Genomic DNA, 23,331 nt, shown 5'->3' with positions numbered 1-23,331 from the left:
CTCTTCCCCAGAGCGGCCCTGGGCGGGGTGCCCAGAGCACAGTGGGGGGGGGGGCCGTTCCCAGAAGGTCCCCCGGTGGAATTGCTGGCAGGCCAGCGAGCCCTCACACTTCAGCTTTCCGAAACCGCCAGTCCTGGGGCGGAGCCCAGTCTGGTGGAGGAGGATTCAGCTGAGTAATGCCTCAGCAGGCAGGGCGGCTCTCTGCTGGGACTCCGCCACTTGCTCTCACGGCCAGTCTCTGCCTCTGCAAGCACGTCCGAGGCAGGGCTTGCGAAACCCTTTGTGAGCCGTGCCTGCGGGCCCGCGGGAATCCCCGCGTCCCTGGACCCCGCTGTGCCCCTGCCGCTGCTGTCCTGTTGCCTGCTGCTCTGTGCAGTGTGCCCGTCTCCCAGGGCCCCGAGCCGTGGGGACACGGCTCGGGCGTCCTGACTTGGCACTTCGGCTGTGAGAGCCAGGCTGCTCACCTTTCCCATCAGGACAACAGGTGATTTACGTCAGAGGGTGACCCCGTTCCAACGTTGGTGCCACGGTCCCTGGAGGAAACCGAAGCTGAAATCCGGTCGCTGGTGGTAGGAAGACGGAGTGATAGAAACTGGACCGAATCCTGGCAGCCAGAGAAAAGGCAGTCGAGAGCAGGGCGCGTCCCTCCCAAACCTGAGATGGTTCGGGTTCCTGGAAGACCGTGTGGCCCCCCGGGACAGGAGTGGTGCACCCAGAAAGAAAGGTACACGGCAGTTATCAGCACAGGCAACAGGAGAAACGCCTCAGCAGCTGGCCAGGCAGAGGCCAGAGGCCAGTCCTGGTGCGCTGAGTTGTGTCCGCCTGTTTGGGGGTTGCCCTTTCTGTTCCTGTTGACCTGTTGCACTGTGGGGAGATCGAAAGTTCAGTCCATGTCTTCTCTTAAAACTCACCCTTGAGCAACGGCCGAGGTGGCAAGCACTTCTGATGAGCCACCCATGGACACACACTACTTTCGGCCGTGGAAACCGGCTCTTGGAAAGCCAGGCATGGCCCGGGCTTCGTGGAGACGCCGTGTCCATACAAGCGTGGACGGAGGACGCCTGGGTCCTGAGGGCCATCGCTGAGGCTCCTCTGTGCAGGACAGCGTGAGGGAGGGGAAAAAACAGTGTCTAAAACTTCCAGTGCCTGCCTTCCTCTCAGTGGATGGGCTGACCCCCCACCGCCGCCGCGCCCTCCTCCATGATGTCATCAAGTTAAGAATCTCTTTGGACTGAAAGAGTGGGTCATAACCTCACCAAACGAGATCGCTCCATTGCTGTCCTTGGAAGCCTTCAAGCCTTCTCTGGCTTTGGACTTGACCGGAAATGGCTCTGTCCTATGATTTCTTTTTGAATGCTTTGCCTGCCAGACACCCGTGCTTGACTTTTGAAAAGCTCACGTCGTAGGTTGTAAGGCGTCAGAGGGTGTTTTACATGCGAAGACCGAGAGGGTACCCTGGCAGCAGCAGCGTCCTCAGGTCCCAGAGAGGGATCCGTGTGGACACCGCGGGCACCGTGGGGACAGCGACAGGGGACAAAGGGCCAGGGAGACGGCAGAGACCCGGACTCGAGCTCTGGGGTCACCCATGTGGCCACCTGGGCTTTGCATGTGCTGGCAGCTCTCTGAGCTCCATCTGCAAAGGGCAAGGGTGTCCCCCGGCCGCTGTGTCAAGGCCAGCCGAGACAAGGAACTCGGGGGCCTGGTCATCTCCCAACTGCTCCCGAACAGACGCCAAGGCTCATCGCACGTTTCCTGCCCTTCGGTCTGTCCGAGTGTCCACCCCTCACCTCTCCAGCTCCCGTCCTTTAGCAGGGTCTCCCGATAAAATCAGGGCGCGTGCTGTGAGGCAGCCATGCCCCTTGGCTTCCTTCCCCTCCAGGTCTGGCGCCCAGTGTCGCAGCTCTGACAGCGAAAGGTCAGCTCGCTCTCAGCAGTGGGAAGGGCCAGATGGGAGGGCGTGACCTTGGCAGATGCCTAACCGTCTCCAGCCTGGCTGTCCTCCCTATTCATGGGTAAATCTGCATCCGTTGGCTCTCGGGCCCCTTCTCCGCCAGCCCCCGACAGGAGAGAGAGGGGACCAATGTTTGATGCAGGGAGAACACCCAGGAAGAGGCCCGGCACTGTCATGACAGACAGAAGGTGACGGTCGTGACCTCTTCTGCCCCGTCCCCAGTGCAAACACGGGCAGGCACACAGGTGTGAGAAAGGAAAACATAGCGGCCTTATCTGGCTTCCTGGCTGCCAAAGTGACCTTCCCCGGGGGTGGTTTCCTGGAGTCGCACGTCTGTGTTTGTTTTTTCCCTCCTTCACCCACACGCCCACGCAGCACGTTTCCACGGTGAACTGGAGTCAGACGGGCCCTCTCCCCAGTGCACATGTGTGTCGCATCTGTGCTTTGCTGTTGCTCAGCTTGTTTCCCCAGGTTAAGGAGCAGAGGCCCCTGGACAGCTGCTCGGCTTCTCACGGGACAGACCTGCAGGCTGTCCCAGGCGCCGCCACTCTGCCCCAGGCAGCTTGCCTCCCTCCTCCAGAGCACTGGGGGACAGCCACCTGTGTGCCACTGTCCGCACCTGTTGGCTGGCCTCGAGCCCCTCGCCCTCGGACCACCTTCCCTCCCTGGTGACTCCCGAGTGCCGGGCAGCAGAAGGCTCCGCACTCTCCAGGCACGTCTCTCCCGGACCCTCGTCCCCTCTGGAGGCACTGCCTTAGGGTGTGCAAAGGCCCACAGCGGTGAGGTCAGCGCAGCCTGGCATTTCCGTGAAATTCCAGCAGTGACCACCTCTGAGAACCTCAAAGCCGTTTCCCAAGCTCTCGCCCTTTGAGTTTCTCATGTGGGAAAGGACACGTGTCTTAGTCACTCAGCAACGTTGTCTTAAGGCTAAAGGGAGATAAAATATATCAGCTGTTGGCCCCCAAAGTGGAGTGATGTTTGCTCACGAGTTCTCTTCCAGCTGGATGTCCCGAACCTCTGTGTTCAGGTACCAGCCTGCCCAAAGTCCAAGCTGCGCCCAGATGTCTGTTTCCGGAATGTTCCAGCAATATGCTCGGATGGGTGGCAGCAGGGGAATTGCGCCTACAAGGGCCTGAGAGTCCAGATACTGTATTACAATATTATTTCAAAAGCTTTGATCTTTTAGCGCAGACGTACTTCCTCATGGAAGGCGACCTTTGCGTTATTTCTTTTCTCACTCTCTACCCGACCCAGACAGGCTATCAGTTGCTGATAATGGCTGCGCCCTTGGAGCTGCAGTCTTCTACAGAAGCATAAACAGCAGCTCTCCCCAGGTCTGCCCCTGCCCCCTCTCCCCTGAGTGGTTCCGCCCCGGGAGAAGTCGGCCACCAGGCTCCTCCATGATGGCGACGCTGCCCCCCACCCCCCAGAACAGCTGAGGGAGAAGAAGAGAAGGTAGTTTGGGGGGCAGTTCTGGGAAAAGCAGAGGAGGAGACGCCTGGATGTTAAAATTTCCTGGCGTCCAACTCCACCCTCCTCTTGGTTGAAGCGAGCGCATGACGTGACTTTTCCAGATTGACTTGGTGTTTGCTGCGCGCCCACGGGGCTCCCTCCGCACGTACGAGGTCTGTGCTGGCCCCCTGGGCACCGTGACACTGCGTCCGGTCCCCCACTGCTTAGCCCAGCAGCCCGAGGCCCTCCCCTCCTTGCAGAGCCAGCAGGCACGTCCCAGTCTCTGATGTGGGGGGTCTTCTCCCCCTTAGGAGACCCTCTGACGTGGCCGCTGTGCTCTGCCCGAAAGCCTGTCTTTTGAGTAGAGCATCACCCTTTTCCTACTGTGACTTCCCACTTGGGAATCTCCGTGGACACGAGTGGAGAGAGACCTCTGGATCGCCGACCTTGGCGAGTGGGGTCAGCGCTTCGTTCGGGTGCCAGCAGGAGGGAGCCATGGGGCGTTCACTTTGAAAGGAGACTCCCCACGCGTGTTTGCTCAAACTAGAGGGCAGCACGGGGGGTATCCATGGTCCCCGACGTCCCGAGACTTGAGACCGACACTTGTTTGTGGGGCCGTCTGCCATTGCCTGTCCCCCCCGTGGCTGAGTAACTCTGGGGCGTGCCCCCGAGTGCCCTCTCGAGGGGGTCTGTCACCACATGGTCCATCTGTTTGGTTCGGAAACCGTCTGTCGGGGCCACAGGAAGCAGGGTAAGGGCCTCCTGTTTCTCATATTGTTCCAGGGGTCCCGCCCAGGTGGCTGGGGACCGAGGAGGGGGATGTCAATGAGGGGCACTCAGTCACAGACACAGTGAGCTAGGGAGCTAGGAGGAGACCGTCGGGGGCTCCAGGCATTTGGAAACTAGCAGAAAGTGGTCCACCAGCCCCCTTGATGTGCCTTGGGATTGGGAAGTGCCTCCTGATCCTGTCGAAAGGAGAAATCCAGTAACAGCTTGCCGGAGTGCCCAGCGGGGAGGGCGGAGCCAAGTGGCCGGTGGCTCCCCGCTCCTGGTCCCCAGAGCCTGCTCTCCCCACGGCTCCGCCTCATGTTGCCTCTGGGCTGTAAAAGCCAAACGAGAGGCTGGTAGATGGTTTCTCTCGCCTAGGAAAGGGAAATACCATCCGCGGCGAAAGAACCATCCAGTTTTATTATGCGCAAGCCAGGGCCATCCATTTGCGAGTTTTGCTTTTCAAGGATATCATTTAGAAAAAGGGGACCGATCTTCACTGGCTCCGAAGTTTCTATTGCCGGAAGATATTACCAGGGAAGGAAGATACTTTGCAGAATTCCAAGGGGCTACGATCCAGCCCTGGTTCGACTTTATTTATAAAAACACATTAATAGCCAATGAATAGACTTTTCAACCGTTGTCTGAGTAATAATACTAAAGAACGCGGCTAATAAACCAGCTACATTCAAACAGCTACTTAACAAAAACCTGACGATATTTCATCTGTTGTCAAACTGGCGCTTGGGCAGAATAAAGACCAAAGTAAACATTTATTGATTCACGAGAGAGCGCTGAAAATTCCGCCTTCGTAAGTGGCATAAGCAAATAAACCGTGATTTATAAAAACCCCAACTAACTAAATCGGCTAATGGGTCTATTCAAAAAATCCTTACCATGTAAACTGTGAACTGACAATTATAATTGAAAATTACCAGTTTCTCTATGAATTTAATATACATATAGTTAACCACCTGCCTGACTGTTCTGCAGAGCCATTTAAACGTGCAAATGGATGTACAAATGTTTGAAGGCTTTTGAACCAAACACATTAATTGCCAGTCTGTGTTTATGGAAACAGGCAGAACGGATGCTTGCCTCTCTCTGTAATAAATATAAAAATCCCCCGCACGTCTGAGTCTGTGCGAAGCGCCCAGGGAGGCCTTTTGTAAGAGAAACTCTGCGAGAGATTGAACCCCCCACCCCAGCCAAACAGGCGAGGAGAAGACAGACGCCAAGTTACGTCAGCCATCTTCCAGGCATCGTTCTCCCCAGGCAGGGGCACCGGGTGGGTGACCTTGTGCTTCTCCTTAGTGGCCTGCAGGCATCCTGGCCCTGACCTTGTGGTCAGAACCATGAGCTCAGAGGCTCTCCCTCCTTCCTCCCTACGGGGTTTGGGTATCTCAGAAAGACAGGTTCGTGCGGACTTGACAGAGGCCTGGTGTGCCCCTCGGCCCAGTGTGTCACCAGAGCTCCCTGCTTCCGTCACGCTGTGACATGCCCTACTTTTCTGTGACTCTGCCCACGGTGATGCAGACAGAGGGACCTGGGCTTGACCCTGAACCGGGGCTCACTAACAGATGCAGCCACTTGGGAAATGGTTGCAGGGGGGTGTCTTGTGGAGTGGGGAGCNTCCCCGTGAGCCCAGCCTGCTGTGGAGCAGGCAGTGAGAACCAAGGTGAAGTGCAAGGCAAGGCCGTGCGTGGGTGCATCGGTGCCCAGTTCCTTCCTATAGACACCCAGACGGGTGACCTTGTGCTTCTCCTTAGTGGCCTGCAGGCATCCTGGCCCTGACCTTGTGGTCAGAACCATGAGCTCAGAGGCTCTCCCTCCTTCCTCCCTACAGGGTTTGGGTATCTCAGAAAGACAGGTTCGTGCGGACTTGACAGAGGCCTGGTGTGCCCCTCGGCCCAGTGTGTCACCAGAGCTCCCTGCTTCCGTCACGCTGTGACATGCCCTACTTTTCTGTGACTCTGCCCACGGTGATGCAGACAGAGGGACCCCGGCTTGACCCTGAACCAGGGCTCACTAACAGATGCAGCCACTTGGGAAATGGTTGCAGGGGGGTGTCTTGTGGAGTGGGGAGCATGTGCTCAGTGCTTCCTGCGAAGACAGCGGAAGGCAGTGGCTGAGCAAGGCGGGCGCTGGGGGGCCCAGGCTCAGACTGGGCTTGGGCCGGGAGTGCCCTACCAGCTCCCTCCAGCGTCGGCCTTGGAGAGGCTGAAGGGCTGTTTGCCTTGCACCGGCCAGGGGGAAGCTGAAGCCCCCGTGCACACAGCTGGGGGAGGCGGGACGAGGAAGGTTAACCTGCAGTTTGCTAGGCCCCCGCCCACCTACTCAGTGCTTCCCCAGGAGGCTTCTGTGTTGCGACCAGAAGCAGAGCTGGGGCCATCAGAAAATCCCATGTAGACACCGCGTCGGGCATCTTCCCGTGGGCAGGGGGAGGTCGTTTTGCTTCATTTTGTTTGCAGGAGGACAGGGCTGGAGCTGGTGGCCGGAAAGCAGGTTTGGGTGCAGCGCCATCGATTTTGCTACGGAAGCCCCGCTTACCCGAGGAGACCCTGCCACTCTCTGGAGATAAGCTATCTTCTGACACCTTCACCTAGGTTTTCTGTTCTGCCGGGTGAGATAAAACTAGGTGTTGGCCGCTACGGTTTCCTCTGGTGCCAACTTTCTGCATTTCTTGAAAAGGCCGTTGAATAGCTGAGGTTTGCTTTCAGGCCCCGCTCTGGCGAATGGGTTCTCTTCGGAGGTTCGCCAGGCATCTCTGACTTCATCTTCCCTTGAGGAAGACAGAGGAGCCTGGAGGCTTTTTCTCAGTGCCACTGTCCTCCTGCTGGTAGGCACGCCCACGCTTCCTCAGCTTGCTTTCGGTTGGCCAGGAGAAGAGCGGGAGAAAAGTGCTGGGCCTCTGAGCTGTTACCCCGTAAGTCATTTCGGCTCCCTCGGAACTGCTGATGCCCCGGAAGCAAAGCTCTCCCAGAGCGACCTCGCAGTGAGGCTCCTCCCACTGACCCCTGCGGGCTCCGCCCCCCCGGTTACACCACGGACCACTGCATTTTACTTCCAGGGTTTTGCTTTAGAATCCCGGCCTGCAGTGACCAGGGCTGTGTGAAATACAGGAGAGCCTCCGTGCCCTTCGTCTGTTCGCTGCCCACCAGTACCCCACCCATTAGCCCAAATATCGGGCACATGCTTTGTGGGGTTTTCCCCCTAGTAGTGGAGCGAATCCGTGACGATCACGTGCCCCCTCTGGAGTCCCCCGCTGTGTGAGCAGAGCGGCGTTTGGCGAGCCATCTCGCCTGTGGGGTGAAGTCTCCACGCGACAGGCAAAGCGTCTGTGGCTTTGTGCGGGGTTTGAAGGAAGCTAACGAACTACGGGCCACAAACCTCTGTCCTGTCCTTGAGTCCACTGGGCACACTGGTGCAGGCAGGTGAGGGCAGATGTGAGTGTCTGCAGTGAGTGACATGAATACCCGCGAGTGATCAAACCTCGAAGGTTTCTCACGTGGACTCTGGGATGGCGCCTACGGTCTGGCGAAGTGTGTGTGTGCATGGCACACTGAATGTGGCCTGCATGAGCACTGTTACTTTGTGTGGGACTTCTGCATCCTGCAGTTACTGCACAGAGAGGGGGCTGCGGGCAGCGTGGGTCAGTGACCGTGGTGTCACTTTCTCTTTAAAGAGCAACTCCTGGCATCCACTACCCCCGATTTGTTCATCCGGCACGGCACAATCTCCCTGACTCCCCTACTAGGCTTGTATGTCGGGGGGGAGACAGGCACGGGGTGCTGGCCACCAGTCCCCGAGGAAGCAGGGAGCTGTCGCCTGTTTCTGCCTCGTGTGACGGGACTCACATTCCTCTGTGAACCAGTAGACCCAGGTGTGAAGGTCAAGGTGAGACGAGAGGTTGGCGATTGGGGCGCCTGAGTGTGTGTGCCTGTGTGTGAGTGTACAGGGTGGGCGGGGGCGTTTGCCAGTGTATGAGGACCCGCTCCGTTTTCACTGATTCTCACCCAGAGGTGCTTCCCCAGGCGTCACGCCCTGCCCATGCAGGGCATCTTGCTTTCTTGACACTGTGAGTTGGGGAGAACCGCCCCCAGCGGGACACACAGAGGCACTCTACCTGGGCAGCATTTTTCTAGGACTCAGTGACAGTGACATTCTGGGCACGGGCTCTCATCACCGCTTTCTGTCTGCCCTCCCCCACTCACTGAGCGTTTGTTGCTGCCTCATTCCGTGGCTGAGATTCACGTCATGTGGGAGAGCAACACTCCCTACATGCGTACGTTAAGGGCCTCTGTAAAGTGATTTCTCCTGCCTGGAAAAGCTGCGTACTGTTAAGGAGCAGGTCTGTGTTTCACAGTATTGTTTCCTTAACACTCAGGGTGTGCTTTCCAGTTCATTTTTCTCAGCTCTCAAGGGGGCTTCTCACTGCAGGTATTAGGACGTGGTACGGGGAAGAAGGGACTCAAAGAACAGACAGCAAAGAAAAGGAACAGAATTTAGTGCAAAAGACACAAAGGTAAATGTAATTTCTCTCCTGTGAAAGCTGCATTAAACTCACCCTATTCAGGAGCTTGATAGGGTCAACCATCCAAGGCAGTTTCTCCTTGGTCTATACTTGCATATGCATACGAGTGTATTTTGCTCCTTATCATACAGTAGCTCGCTATTTAAGGAAGATTCCTTAGAGCGCTTAGACAAGCTCCCGGCAAGCCCCTAAGTTTGTAGCGATCTGCCTTTTTACATATTCAACATGAAAAGTAGTTCCCGGATTCAAAACCGAACTATTGACAAAGGTATCGTGTGCACATAACTGTGAACACATTTTCTTTGCAAGTGCAAGTTGTAAAATGAAATTTTGGACGTCAGTTTGTGTCTTTTAAAATGTCTCAGCTGAAACACAAAAGCACAGACTCTTGATAACTCGGCTGGATCTGAACGTTGTTAGATCTGAGTGGGGAAGCCCACCAAAGAGGCACGCACCGAATGACCCCTATCACCTAGTGTCCTCCGGGTGACATTACAGGGGGGAGGACAGGTGGGCCGAGGGGCTGGGGCAGGGGAGGGTGTGACTGCACAGGGCCACGGGCGTTTCCCGGTGGGGATGGAGTCCCGTATCTTGATTGTGGGGATGATACAAACCCAGACGTGTGATAAAATGCCATAGAACTAGACACATAGGCACAGCCCAGAACTCTGAGCACATTCAAAACCAAGGGATACCCAGGCAAGCCCCCGAGCTCGGGCTGATTGCAGGCACTGTGTCCACATCGATTTCCTGACGTTGAGAATGTGCTGGTGGAGTGAGGCGTTACCTGCGGAGGAGACTGGGTGATGGTCCACAGGATCGCTCTAGTAAAAGGCCGCTTCTTCAGAGTCTGTAATTCTTTCAAAATCTGCTGAAGAAAAGGTTCCAGCTACTAGTTAAACACACTTAGGAAGCAATCTGGTCAGTCGGGCATCCTTTCAGGAGTCAGGGCTTTTAGATCTCAACGTCGTTGAGTGGCCCTGCTTCGTGTCCGGGTCTGCGAGGCTCCCACTGGGCAAAGCTATCGCTGCCTCGTAGCTCCTGTCAAAGCCGTGGAATCGGGAAGTGTGGGCGTGAGCAAGGCCCTCACAGGGGCAGGCAGGCCAGACTTCCAGGGTGCACCTCTGGGCTCTGGGGTCTTCCTGGGCCAGAAGAGGGCTTTGGCCTCGATTCCCCATAACGGCCTGCCTGGTTCTAAATTTTATAATCCACCCAACTTCACAGGATGAACTACAGAAGCTTGAATTTCACCTCAATACCCACTGCATGAGATACTTACCTCAATTCACGTTCATTCCAAGTGCAGATGCGAACACCTCTTATTACTTAGCACGATCTCATGTTATAAACACCGGGAGAGTACATTACTGGGCTTTTTGTTTTAAACAGTTAGTTATGGTTAATTTTCCCCAGGACAGAAGATCTGGGTGGTTTTCGAATTCCTTGTATAAAGCACACATGCCGTGCGCGTGCTCAGGGCGAGAGGAGAGGTTTATTCGGGCTAGTGAGGTCCCACTGGCCCGACTAAATCAGCTCCAGAAAGGTTCTGGTCCAACACCACGAAAACTCCAGAAACTAAAAAGTGGCCACGATTCTTTGGGAATAAAAGCGGATAACACTCTCCCAAGCACCAGCAGAGCTTAATTAAGCGTATTCACTCATCCTAACTTTTTTCTTCATGGGGTGCCAAAAGCTGATGATGTTGGGGAGACTGAGCCCCCTAGCCAACTGGCCCAGAGCCCCGAGGTCTGGCCTCGGGACAGCACCAGACAGGAAAGCGTCTGTCCAGCCGTAAGGCTTTTGGTACGGTATCGATTTCCCCTCCGTCTGTAACAATTTAAGCCGCAGTCCCACCGACAGGAAACAAAACGAGCAACTCCTGGCCTCAGTGTGATCGGTTTATTGATAAAAGGAACCCATAGGGTTCAAACAAGAGTACAAAATACAATCTTTTTTTCCCCCCTGTGGGTTGTTACATTTTCAGTAAAAAAAAAGAAATTTTAAAAAAAGCATTCATGGTCAACTTACGGAAAACATAACCCCTGCCTACTGAGTTTGTTACTGTGCAAAACGAAACGAAAATCAGGGTTCTGCCCACAGAAGGGTTTTGTGCGCCCAAAGCTGCACAGTTTTAATCGCGGCATTTTTGCATCGAAAAGGAAGTTCTAAGGCCACGGTTTCTTCGCAAACCACACAATGGGCTATGCAAGCAAACGCAGCAGCTAGATTTTTTGCCTTCATTTCCAAGTATTCTGTCCTCATGCAGATTTGGCTGCATTCATGAAATGACTTCTTCACTGAGAAAAGGGGTGGGGTTCCAGCCCGCTGCTGGAGGTCAGATACACCGATGGGAATTCAGTAAGGCAACCTGCACTTGGCTGTTCTCTTAGAAGCTACCACGTCCATCAGCTTTGCTTCCAGGGTCTGTTCACTTCACGACCTCACTGATAAAGGGGAGGGAGCCAGCCCAGTGAAGGGCGGTAGGAAGTAGTGGCTTCTCTACCGGGAGCTGAACAGACTTCCTCCCCCCCCAACCCCCACACTGTTCCGCCACAACCCCTCACTCTGACTTCCCGTCCTGGGGATGGACGGTGTCTCGTGAGCCATACAAACAAATCAGAAGTCAGCCAACAGCAGAAGACGGTCTTTTTAAAAGGAAAAACGGTTTGGACGGAACTTCAGTACCCACACCTGTTTTAAAACACACACCAGAACCACCAAAATCAAAAACCAAGGCAGGGAACAGTTGGGTGGCAGTTTCAGTACCACGAGCATCAGTATCGACTTTAAACGGTGGCTTATGCCGAGAAACAGGTGTGATGCTAACACAGTGCAGAGGAGATAGGTGTGTCCAGAGGGTTGAGGCACCCCCCCTTACCTCCTGTTCTGAGAAAAACCCCTGATCATTGGATCGCCTAATGGCCAACTAATTTTTAACTACAACATTTAACCTTGGCAGAATTTTCCTCCTTCTCGCCGAATGTACCGTTCTGTTCAGCGAAGCACAGTGTTCCCCATGGGAAGCGCCAGGATTTCTCCGTCAAACGAAAACCTCAGTGGGTCCCCGATCCCCGCCACAGGCACCCCGGCTTCTCCGGCTCCCACACAGAAGCGCTCTCAGCTCTCACGCCAGCAGGGCGGCGGCCAAAGCCCCTCTGCTCGGGAGGGCGGAGGATGTTCGGCAGCAACGTAATCCCGTTGGTCTCAACAGCCTGAGGTTAAATGCTAATAAAATATTGCACCAGAACAATAAAATCACAGTTTCCAGAGAATCACTAAGGAATTGGATGGACAAGGTACCAGGCAGTGCCTGCCCTCAGGGGGTGCGCGTCTCCTGGCAGGAACCCAGTCCGCGCTGTTTCAAAAAATGGCATTTCTACCCTCTTTCAGCCTTGCATTTCTTTTGAAGTACCCTTTGGTTTACCTGCCTTAACGCCCACCTGATGCTAACCCTGTAGGGGCTTCCCGGTCCGGTTCGAGGTGCCGTGACAGGCGAGCTGAGGCGCCCCTGCCGGGGGCCAGGCTCTGCCGAGACCCGTCGGGCCGAGTTTGCAAACACCTGATCGCCCACTGGAGGTAGGTTAGAAGGAGCCCTTGTATCCCCTTCTTGTGTGGGTACCGTGACGCCCTAAGGGTGCACCTTTCCCCTTCTCTGTCTGGTACGCTCTTAGGTAAACAGGACGTGAGAAAAACCACACACGAGTCCTGTTCAAGTACTAAAGAGGGTAGAAACCACAGCCTCGGACAGAAGGTGTCCCCGCGTGGGAATTCATCTTTCCCCTTCGCACTCACATGCCTTTCAAGGGACTCTTTCTTGGGTTCCTAATACTCGACTGCCAATGTATCAACTATGTTTCAAATGGGCCCAGAAAGAGTGGAAGCCGAATCCCTTTCTTAGGGCCTCCGGCCGCCACAGTCTCAGGAACAGGTCTTCCACGAACCGCAGGCCTACGGGACATGCGAGGGAAGGGGTCGGAGGACCCCGGCCCCTGGGGGTCTCAGTCAGCATTTGGACTCAGACTTCTCCATAGTCAGGTCCCCCCACTGCAGGGCGCCCGGGTGGCCTCTGCTCCGCTCTGAGGACCCTTGCATAGTGCCTCTCCTGGTCACACAGAGCGTGGTCAGCACAGGCCCCTCCTCTTATTCCGTCACTGTCGGGGCTCCCACGACACTCTGTGACTTCCATGCACTTCCATTCTTCAAAGGAGACACACAGCCCCACCACAAATTCAGGCAACAATCCCGCCAGCCTGCTGGTCAGCTCACGTACTCTTTTAATTTCTTGGTGATGTTCACTTGGGTTCCTAAGCGAATCTTCCCTCCTTTGTGCCCCGAAGGCAGAGGAAAAGAGCCGAGGTTCCCCCGGGGGACGGACGATCACAGTGATTCCCGAGATACATTCACAGAATGAAGGAGACAGGCTGGGTCTCTTCTGCGTTGGTAGGATGCGGATCCACCTGAAAGAGAGAGCAGGCCGGATTACTAGTGGGTCCCCGATCCCCGCCACAGGCACCCCAGCCTCGCCTGCTTCCTAGAAACGACTCTATCTTGGATTCCATGCTGGGTGTGCACAGAGTTGCTCAGAGCCTGGGGTCACTGCTAAGCCCCAGGAGGCCGCTCCCAGTCTCCAGGTGCCACACGGCTTCATCAGACACCCAGGCGGCAATCCATGCTACAGCAGGCCGCAGGTGACAAGGAAGGTGCAGAAACGGCGGTGAATGACACAGTGATAATCTGTCATCGCCGTAAGAGGTTGTTTTAAAGCATGCATCCCCTACTGGTTAGGATTATTAGCCACAGACACAAAGGATTATTCACCCACAGCACAATGCAAGTGGGATTGATGTCCCTCCGCCTTGCTTACCTCTGAGTAAAGAGGAGGAGGCTGGAGGCGGAAGTCCGGAATGCAGGCAAAGGCGGGGCAGTGTGCCTCCGCCGCCCCCCAGCTGGGCAGCGCGGGGTGGGGCGGGCCGTGCCTGGACAGCGCCTCCTCGGACACCACGTCTGAGTATTCCGGGGGGGCTGCAACAGGGAGGGGGCTCGGGCTGAGAAATCCACGCAACACCCAACCGCCCTGACCCCTCCGAACCCTAGAGAACTAGGGCAGCTCTCAAGTTCATGGTAAAACGACGGCAGTCTTCCCTCTGACCAGTGAGTGTCCCCGCCTGTTTAGTAGAGTGTGCTTTGGCGAAACTACCAGCAGTGATTATGGTCTGCTCTCTGAGACATGAAAAAAATCACTGAACGGTGGCTACAGAACATGCAGGACACTGTACGTGGATCCCGACTGTTGTCTCACTAGCGTAAATCACAGCCGGGAAGCGCGGTTTTTCCTCCTGGGTCTGGCACCCGCAGCCTCGAGGTTGGGATGACCTCAACCACCAGAGGCCCATCTGGGGGGGGTGATCGAGGGTGTTGGGCACTGGGAATGAGGACAGTTACAATAGCAGTGGGATGACATCTGAACACTTAGTAGGTTCTTTGTGTGCACAGCCCGTCCTGGAAGAACCCCAGACCTCTACCTTCAGGCTGCTCGGGCAGCGCCAGGGCCCACCAGCTCATGTCCACGCTGAACTGGCTGGCCACACTGCAGTTCCTGCTGGCAAAGCCGTGGTACGGGATCGTGCCGATCACCAGTGGCAGCTCCAGCAGCAGCTTTTTGGCACCGGGAATATGAATATACACCTGACAGGCCGGGAAGAGACAGACAGACACAGAGAAGCCCACAAAAAGTTAAACCTCGTAGTAAGAAGAGCTGATTGATGATTTTTCGTAGAAAGAAGGGTCTCTGTCACCCGCCCCCCCCCCCAACAGCTGTGCACTGTCCAGGCCTGATCAAATGAGGGCAGACCCCAGGGACAGCCCACAAAGGACCGGGCACACTGAGTGATGGGGAGCGTGGCCTGAACGCACCTCGCTGTGAGCAGGTGTGGCCCACACAGTGACTAGAGCAAGTGAAGAGCATCTCCCACACAACCAGCACCCGGAAGGCACCTGCTTCTCTTACACCAGGTCATGAAATCCCACAGGGGCTAGTTTGTGATTAAAGACAAAGGCCAACTTCCGTCTGGCCCGCCGTCCGCTGTGATGCCATGGACCAGGAAGGACATTTCCCCAGGTGCCCAACGCTCCTGCCCCAGGCCCGTGCCGCCGCATCCTGCACACTCTTCCCTGCGTGGAGAGCCGCGCTTACCGCTAAGGAGTAGTCCACTCTGATGATGCAGCAGTCCAGGATGGACGGCGCGACGGGCGGGATCTTCAGCATCTTCCCGTTCCAGGTGTCCGTGCTGCCGGAGGCGATGTGGTTCCCGCGCACCTGCGCCACCACGTGCCGGACGGTCTTGGTCTTCCCACTGGCTAGGTACGTCTGGGTCTGGAAAATGGCGGCTTTGGGAACCACCAGTCGGGAGGAACAGTTTTCTATTTCTGCATAGATTGGAATAGCTTCTCCTAAAAAGAGAACAAAAAGCCTTTGGAGACGTTCCAGAAGGTTCTCACCACAGCGCAACAGAGCTGTCAGGAGGTCAAGCTGGAAGGTGGGCAACAGCGCGGTAACAGCCGAGGAGCCCTGATGGAGAGAACCTGTAAATCCAAGTTGGAGAGGTGAGGTCTGCAGTTTGGGGCAGACGCTGGTTCCTAATTGCTGCGTTGCCCACTTTCCCGATGCAGCAACGTTAGATTCCCAATTCTAAAGTGATGCAAGTTACCAGCACCTTTAAAAATTAAGGTAGGACATGCAAGAAATGGTAGAGTATCCTGCTGAGTACCAAAGGTCACTACCAACACGTTAGTGCCCACCCTATTAACACCGGGCCAACAGCAGAACGAGCCTTTGCTCTCAAAGACTGGGTGGTAAGGACAAAGGAAGCCATGGATGGCGTGGGCAAGGTTCACACCCACCATCCCACCGGTCCCGTTCACTTCCAGTGAGCCAGGACCCAGGTCCACGGAACAGAATGGGGCCTTCCCCCCACGGTAGTTCTAACATCAGCCTAACCGTGGCAGTGTTCCCATCCCAGCCCCGTAGGCCGCACTCCCGGCCTGCGGTGAGCATGCCCAGCAGGGTTGTCCTGCGGCGAGCACTCTCCTCTGAGTGGCATTGACCTGGACGTTCTTTCACAGCGTGCCCGTGCCCGTGCCCATGCCCGTGAGGCTCTGGCGTTTCCCACTCAGCCAGTTTCCACCTTCGTCACTCAGGGAACGGGATGGAAGTCGCAACGCCGGGGGTTTCACCAGAATGGACCGATCCACTCAAAGCTACCCACACATCAGGGATTTATATTGAGAACAGAAGCATTTGTTTGCGCTTTCACATAATATATACTGCATCGCTGACAAAACACACCACTGGAAGTCACTCACAGTTAACTAGCGATATTAATGAACTGCATCTGAACTCTGAGGACACTGTGCTTGCTTACCATTGCAATAGCCCTTTCTCTCGATTTTGGCGCTCAGAGAGACTGGACCGGAAGTGAAAAACCAGCAGCCGACCATCTTCTCTTGGGTTTTCAATACAGGGGTCTTGAAAAGTTCAAAGAAGAAGACAACGTCAATTAAACCAGTCTAGAAGAATCCATAAAACTCGAAATGATGTTATTCTCCATGAAGAAATGTTTAAAAAAAACAAGTTAAGGCATTTCTTTTTTCATGTGACACATTGGGTGAAATATTTACTGAAACACAGTGCACTCAAAGTCCTTCCCTTATTAGGACAACTGAGGTGAATTATCAGATTCAAATAGGGTGACGCCACCCAGTTTTACCCTACGCTCATTGTGTTTCTGGGAAATGACAGACCGTTTTTTTACAAAAGCAATCAAAACCTCTGGTAGTGCCAATTACGGTGTCAGACACTATTTTAAGACTGTATTTAGATCCAGTCAAAGGAGAACTGGCTTAAAAGTCAATCATCAGAACATGCTATTTGTTTCAGCATTTTAAAAATGTGGAATAGACCCCCCCATTTTTTTTGCTTACCTTAAAATACATTATTATTATTTTTTGCTTATTTCAAAAGGCATCATTAGGCATATAGTTCAACTGTCTTCAATTCAGAGTGGATTTTGGGTTTCGTGTAAGGGAAGGCACAGCATACACAGCGTCACGGATACAAAAGAGGACAGCAAGTACCTCCTCCCTCCGTGCCACAGCCTCAAACCGAACGGCACCAGGTTTTACATTCCCAGGTGACAAACCACAGTTCATCGTCAAATCCAAAGTCACCATTTTTTTCTCTTTTATTTAAAGAAAGGGTAGTGAAGGATAAATCGTGTATCTCTTTTTGGCAAAAAAGAAATTTCTTTAAATCCTTTGTCACAGTGGCCTCCTCAAGAGTTTAGTCATAGCTAACCTCCCAATTCTAAGAAGTGTTTAAAAATGCAAGACACTTGGCCTCGTCAAACGTCAAAACCAGTGTTAAGCAGGTCACGGCTAGAAACCAGGTCAGTTGGGTGCCGGCTGTTTTACGGTTTGGGCCACAGATGCGCCAACAGGGCCTATTTGATATATTTTTATAACCTAAAGGTAAACATCATGGTCCATTCTCTTCCATTCTCATGCGAAAATAGAGCTAAGCAATTTTTAACTCGAGGCTTTTCCCCTTCCTTATCTTTAAAATCACTGGCTAGAAAAAGAAACCTCTGACACGAAAAATCCGTCTTTTTAAACATCGGCGTCCTCATGGAAAGTTCAAATTACCTCAGCATTTTCTAGGAAGTTTAAAAAAAACACACCCCACATTCATTCATATTTAAATGAAGAACCATTAGGTCCCAGTAGCTATCATGAAAGTATAAGGTATAATTTTATATTATTTTGATAATATGGGTTGAGATAAAAGAATCTCACTCATTAGCTCCCATCTTGCCTATTCTGTTGTTACTTAAAGCCTCATCTTTCTGCCCAGTCTACAGTATTTCTGGGGATTATTAGAAGTTCAATGCTTTCATGTGGCCAAATCTGTCATAAGGAAATGATCAGTGAGAGGGGCCCCGAGACAGCTGCGTGCACTTACTTAATGTTCTAAAATGACGGGTGGAATGGAAGGACACACAGCATAATGGCCCGAGCCTCAATGGCAGGCTGGGCATGATTAACACTCTCCCGTAATTACTGCTCCTCAACCTGCTATTAGTGAAGACTTTAGAATACCCACAGCCCCCGGGAGTGTGGCCGCTCTGGTAAAAGTAACCACTCTCTGCATGTGAGCATCATTATTATTAAGCCTGATTAATGCGTCTCCAGCCTGTGTAACTTTTTGGCAGAAGCAGCCCAGAACAGCCGGGACGCGATCAATAGCATGAACACACGTGATCTGTCATTTGCTCAACCCAGAATCACACGTTGAGAGGGAATGCCTATGGGTTACAAGATTGTATCGGAGAGAACAGGACAGACTAGCTCTAAATGGGCCCAATGCAAATTCATGCACCAGCGCTGAAAAGGAAGAGGAAGAGAGGGCAGGAAGAAGGGCAGGAAGGAGGGAAACTTACTAGCAGAGCTGGAGTGTTGACATCGACGTGGCTGACCACCTGGAGTTCCCGCTGCACGCTCTGGGCGGGGAGCCCGGGCCGCTCCAAAACCGCTCTCACGCAGTACTGGATCCTTCCGTATTTCCCGGTGAACGAGGTGACTAACAGCCTGAACAAAGCCATAGAAAAGAATTCCTAAGTTTACTTGTCAGCTCATCAAAACCGGGAAAGGCTGTTAACTCGTTGGTTTGGTGAACAGGAAAACGAGTGTGAGTGACGTTGGTGTATTGGGGCCCTGCAGGGTGAACACGCGCGCCCGAGAGTCAGAAGAGACTCGCACCCATACGTGTATGTGTGTGTGTGTGGGGGGGGGCGCGGGGCAGGAGAGGCAATCGCAGCGGTTACAGGGGTGTCACTTACTCAGATGGAAGTTGAAAGCTAAAAGGGAATTCGTGTTTTCCAGGCGGTAACGAGAGGGTGCCCTCACCTAAAAAAGAGAATACATGTTATTTAACTAAGGTTAGCACTAGGTCGAGACCTTTGTCACCTGAACCAGGTGTTTTTCAAGGTTTTCCTGGCTATAACATCTAGTCTACTCCAAAAAAGTTCAGTAAACTGAGATTGAGGGAATGAAACTTTGAATTCGTTTGTACCAAGTTTCACTATATATACACACACACACACATATACACGTATATAGGCTTCTGTCTTCAAACAATGACACAAGTAACTACCATAAAGTGTCAGAGTGCAGAGCCCCCATGTACACAAATACATGCATACACCTGTATGTACATGTACACAAACATGTTTATTCCACTCTCACACTAGTATGATGAGTACACTATTATACTGACATCAGACACCAGTATTAAATTTGACTGAAAGCTAAGTAAAAAAAATCGTTCTACTCCTTTCAAATATACCCTAAAAACCAGACTGCATGTACCTTGGGCACAGGGGGACAAGGAGGTGAAACTTTACATCGAATATTGCGCGTACTGAGCACAATACTGAACAGCCAACCAACAGGCAAGTCACGAGCAAGAGTTACTCCACTCAAGGTCTTCGGGATGTGTGGGGTCTCTTCGCGGTTAACTCAGATGCAGAGAGCTTGGCCAAGCGTGGCCACGACCCCTTCCTCCCGCCCTGGGTCTGCCAGCTCCGCTTGCTTTCCCACAGTGGCTTATCCCCGTGATGGTGAGGAGGCTGGGTGGCCAGGTGTGGCAGGACCCGGCCAGGCCAGAGGCCCTGCGTGCTGCTCGGACCCAGGGCCAGCTCCCCACTGCAGTGCTGCCCGGGGAGCTGTACAGAGACACCTGTAAACCTGCCCTTCGTCTGGTGCCCACAGACTCAGGTTGACAGTGGAAGTCCCTCGTGGCGGGATGGTGAAGGTGGAGAAAGGGCGGTGTGGACTGAGCACTCCCTGTGAGGTTTGCCTGGTCACTTGGTACCAAATGAAGATGCCCACTGCATACATTCATTTACAGAATTAAGAGGCAGCAATCCCCAGTGAAACGGGGCATTTCTTTCACCTAAATCCTGGAATCCTAAGACCTTTACCACCTCGGTGAGCATTTGAACCTCGTACTTTCAGGAAAGCTGGCACACCTCACGGGCTCACTGTCTTCCCAGTCGGTCCCCAGTTTTTGCTGTATGATACACTGGGGGAAACAAAGGATTTGCCACTCAAGGTCATTCAAACAGGACCAGTCCACGGGTGGGGGACCGGGAGGCAGAGGGAACAGGCCACCGAGGTGTGAGCCTACGGGGGACGGCAGCGCGAGAGCCAGACCCTGGGCGCAGGCCGACAGAAACTGCAGACTCCCTTGGGGGTCAGCACATGGGGTACGTGGGCGTCAGGCACTCTGGGCAGAAGGATCAGTAACTCCAGGCCTCAAACAGAGCCGTGGGGGGTGGTGAGGCTGGACCCTTGTGCATAAGCAGGGGCCAAAGAGGCCTGGAGCCCGTGGGGGTGGGGATGGGCGCCCTGAGGACAGGGGTGGGTGTCAGGGCTGGCATGGCCATGGCAGAATGGCATGAGGCAGGGCATGACAGCCCAATGCAGGGGAGAGAGTGACTCAGGACACTGAGAGAGGGTCAGGGAGCGAGGAGGTTCCAGCCTCACAGACAAGACAAATCAACATGGGGCCTATGACATTTAAAATGAGCTTTTCGATCACCGCAAAATACAAACAGGAAAAACAGTGGGGAAGGTTGACACATCTGGGTCATAGTATTTGGAATCAGGGCTGTTTTCTTCCTTTCCCTTTCTCATCTATTCACTTAGAAGGATCTCCCAGACGGATCGAGTGTCCTTTTGTTCTGTACTGAGGACCACCTGTCACAGGGAGATGGTTCATCAGCTCAGGGTCCTGCGCTCCTGGGGGGCTGGGAGACCACCGCACAGTTAGGGGTGGGCTCAGGAGGAGAGAGGGGCTCCTGGGCACTGTCACACTGCTGGTGGCCGCCCGAGGACGGAAGCCAACTCTCTGGTCTGCCTGGTCTCTCTACCACAATTCAATCCCAATGACAGCAAACAGTGGGATTAGATTAGCAAGGCCAAAGCGTGATCCACAGAGGCACCTGAGAACAGATCCCCAAGCTGCCCTTCCCCTGAACTCTCAGCATCCTGAACATTTCTTCAGGTGATTAAAACTCAGGTTTGGGAATTAAACGGCCCCGAGAATCTACAACTGTTTAAACTTACTGCTTCTTCCAAGCTACAGATAACAGGAGTGATCTTTTTTTCCGTCCTCTGTGTGAAATCAATGAAAACCAGGACTTTGAAGTGAAACATTAGTTTTGACGAATATTGTCAAACAGTATTTGTCACGATCCATTCTGAAAAAGCAAGCCATTCAAGGGGTCTAGGTTTGGACATTCTGTTCCATTGGAATGAAAACACAGGATCGGACTTGTGGATCAAAATGCTAGTTGTTAGCCCAGATTTTCGCAAAACAGGTTTTTTTGTTTTTGGGGTTTTTTTGCTACTTTTTTGCTAAGCAGGTCTAACTGCTATTACTCTTACATTTATTTACTCAGTAGCCCTGGGCCCCGAGACAGAGTCCAAAGTCCTGGACACAAGCCAGTTTATTTCTGCCTCCCTGGCCCCTTCCTCCAGGCAGCCCTCCAAAAATCGGTGTGGTCTGTTTCCTCTGGGGGCAGGTGTGAGTTGACTGGGCCTGGGAGCCATATTGCTGATGAAGGTGCACACAGGCAGGTAACAAGGGTCCCTGGCGCCCCACACTTGGTATTCCAATGCTGGGCTTGGGTTCCAAGAGCATCTCTCCTCACTGCAATTGTGGGCATGGCTCTATTCTCCCATCCCTTGAGCCCTGAACTGTGGACTGCCTCCTTGTCCACGGTAGGACCAGGCAAAACTACACATTCTGTTGATTTGTGGACAGCCTCCTTGTCCACAGTAGGACCAGGCAAAGCTACACATTCTGTTGATTTTGTGTAAGGCACAGCAAGGGTTAAAGATACAGTGCATTTTACTCTTGGGCTCAGGAGGCAGAAAGGCAGGATCGGGTCCACCCACTACAGGAAGACCAGGACTCAACATTCCTACTGATCTGATGATTAGTGGCAATCAGTGTACGCACTCAGTGGTACACCCACACCGTGGGTCCCCACGTGGAGACTTCTGGAACCCTACACCACTCACTGGCCCTCGCAAGAGTGGAAAGGAACGGTGACCTTTCCCCCAGACACCATGTGTCTGGAAAGGCCTATGGGTGGAGGGGGGTTGGGTGAAAAGGAAAGAGCAGCAAAAATAACACATAAAAAGAATGTAAGGTAGAGGCAGAATCCTTCAGTTCCCTGTGCTCCCCAGAGAAAGGACAGCAAGGGTGATGGTCAAGAAGCACTTCCTTTGAACTGCTACCCCTCCGGACCCACTAGCGTCTTCCAGAGGTTTTGCTAATTCATCAGGAGCCGAGGAGGAGCCTCTAGATTCAGGGCGGGAAGAAGGGGAGGCCCGTGAAACACGGGGCACCAGAGCAAGGACCCTCAGACTCTGGTTCCGCCCTCCGTCCCTCTGGCCAGATGGGACAAGACCGGGATCCCCAGGGGCTGGATTCCTGACCGTTCCTCATAGGTTTCCATGACAACGGCTCCCTCCCCGAGCGGTCCTGGAAAGTCCCGGGAAGAGGCATGCACCCAACTTGCACGCTGTCCCTGCCCCCCCCACCCCCCCCCCCCACCGAGCTGTGAGGTGGGGGCGCAGGCATTGTTACCCGTGCGTCACCAGCGACCTAACTGAGACTCTGGCCACCCGGCGGGCGGACCCCACCCCCGGACGCCCGCAGCCGCACACCTGGCAGGTGGGCATCTTCCGGCCGCCCCCACCCCCGTCCCCCTCCTTGGAGATGCCTGCAGCCGGGAGGGGACACCGGCGCTGTCGCCGCGCTCACCGGGCGGGGCCTCGCGCAGGTTCAGGCGCACATTCAGGTACTCCACCTCCGAGACGCAGGCCGGGGCCGCGGAGCCGGCGCCGGGGCCCCAGGCGGCAGTGGCGCATCCCCGGGCCTCCAGGCGCAGCGCGCGGAGGGCCACCGGCTCGGCCGCCTCCAGCAACACATGCCCCGCCACTGTCTCGCCGCTCGAGTAGCAGCCCTTGCGCTCGTCCTCAAACACCAGACCCAGGCTCTTCACGCGACCCTCGGAGCCCACGGCCTCCGCGGACCTCGCCTCGCCGCCCATCCCGCCGGGCGACGCTGCCGCACCCGCGCCAGATAGGTGGGCAGCGCCCGGATCGGGGGTCGGAAGCAAAGGGGCGCCGCTGTCAAAGGCACCAGCCGCACATGGAGGGCCGCAGTGCCAGCTGTGCGGTGGCCAGAGGAACCCTAGCGCGCCGTGGCTCCTGTCGCTTTAACAAACCCCGCTGGGAGTGTAACCGGGCTGGGACAGCCCACCCCCGGCGCGCGCCCATAGGTCGGACGCGAGCCCTGGCTGGTGCCGATTGGTTGTAAGTCGCTACTGAGTCACTTCATTGGAGACCCTTGAAACGGCTGTGGCAGGTAGGCAGTGCGTGATCAGGTAGTGGTGACCTATCGGGATACGCAACTGTGCACGTGCACAGGCCGCTTATTGGCTGGAGCGAGGCACAGTGCTGGGACACTGACCAATAGTGAGGCGGTGCGCCCATG

The 23,331-nt window shown here is 54.4% G+C and overlaps 1 protein-coding gene across 2 annotated transcripts; it reads right to left on the bottom strand.

Annotated features, from left to right (window-relative positions):
- Nucleotides 1–3,288: 3,288 nt before the first annotated feature.
- ARRDC4 (arrestin domain containing 4) lies at nucleotides 3,289–23,095 on the bottom strand. 2 transcript variants are annotated; one of them, XR_005067526.1, is made up of 9 exons: nucleotides 22,597–23,095; nucleotides 18,599–18,665; nucleotides 18,200–18,347; nucleotides 16,127–16,229; nucleotides 14,899–15,155; nucleotides 14,228–14,390; nucleotides 13,570–13,727; nucleotides 12,721–13,162; nucleotides 3,289–3,300 (listed from the first exon to the last, which is right to left on the bottom strand). XR_005067526.1 is itself a non-coding variant. In XM_037053708.1 (8 exons), exons 1-8 carry the CDS (start codon nucleotides 22,883–22,885, stop codon nucleotides 13,106–13,108), a joined length of 1,242 nt encoding a protein of 413 aa, XP_036909603.1. In that variant the 5' UTR covers nucleotides 22,886–23,095; the 3' UTR covers nucleotides 10,590–13,105. The 2 variants fall into 2 exon arrangements, 1 of the variants encoding a protein (XP_036909603.1); XM_037053708.1 differs by lacking the exon at nucleotides 3,289–3,300 and having other exon boundaries at nucleotides 10,590–13,162.
- Nucleotides 23,096–23,331: the final 236 nt, after the last annotated feature.

The sequence above is a fragment of the Sturnira hondurensis genome, unplaced genomic scaffold (assembly GCF_014824575.4).
Source record: "Sturnira hondurensis isolate 20B ecotype Veracruz unplaced genomic scaffold, ASM1482457v3 Scaffold0007865, whole genome shotgun sequence".
Taxonomy (NCBI): Eukaryota; Metazoa; Chordata; class Mammalia; order Chiroptera; family Phyllostomidae; genus Sturnira; species Sturnira hondurensis.
Note: the sequence above shows the minus strand (reverse complement) of the source record. Positions and strands in the feature narration are given on the sequence as shown.

What these genes read in the sequence shown, in the direction of transcription:
- ARRDC4 (XM_037053708.1), bottom strand. Translation starts at nt 22,885, where the DNA reads ATGGGCGGCGAGGCGAGGTCCGCGGAGGCCGTGGGCTCCGAGGGTCGC. An exon ending in AGCTTTCAACTTCCATCTGA is followed by an intron (nt 18,348 to 18,598) that starts GTAAGTGACACC and finishes GGCTTTGTTCAG; the next exon opens with GCTGTTAGTCACCTCGTTCA. An exon ending in GCTGCCCGAGCAGCCTGAAG is followed by an intron (nt 13,728 to 14,227) that starts GTAGAGGTCTGG and finishes TCCCTGTTGCAG; the next exon opens with CCCCCCCGGAATACTCAGAC.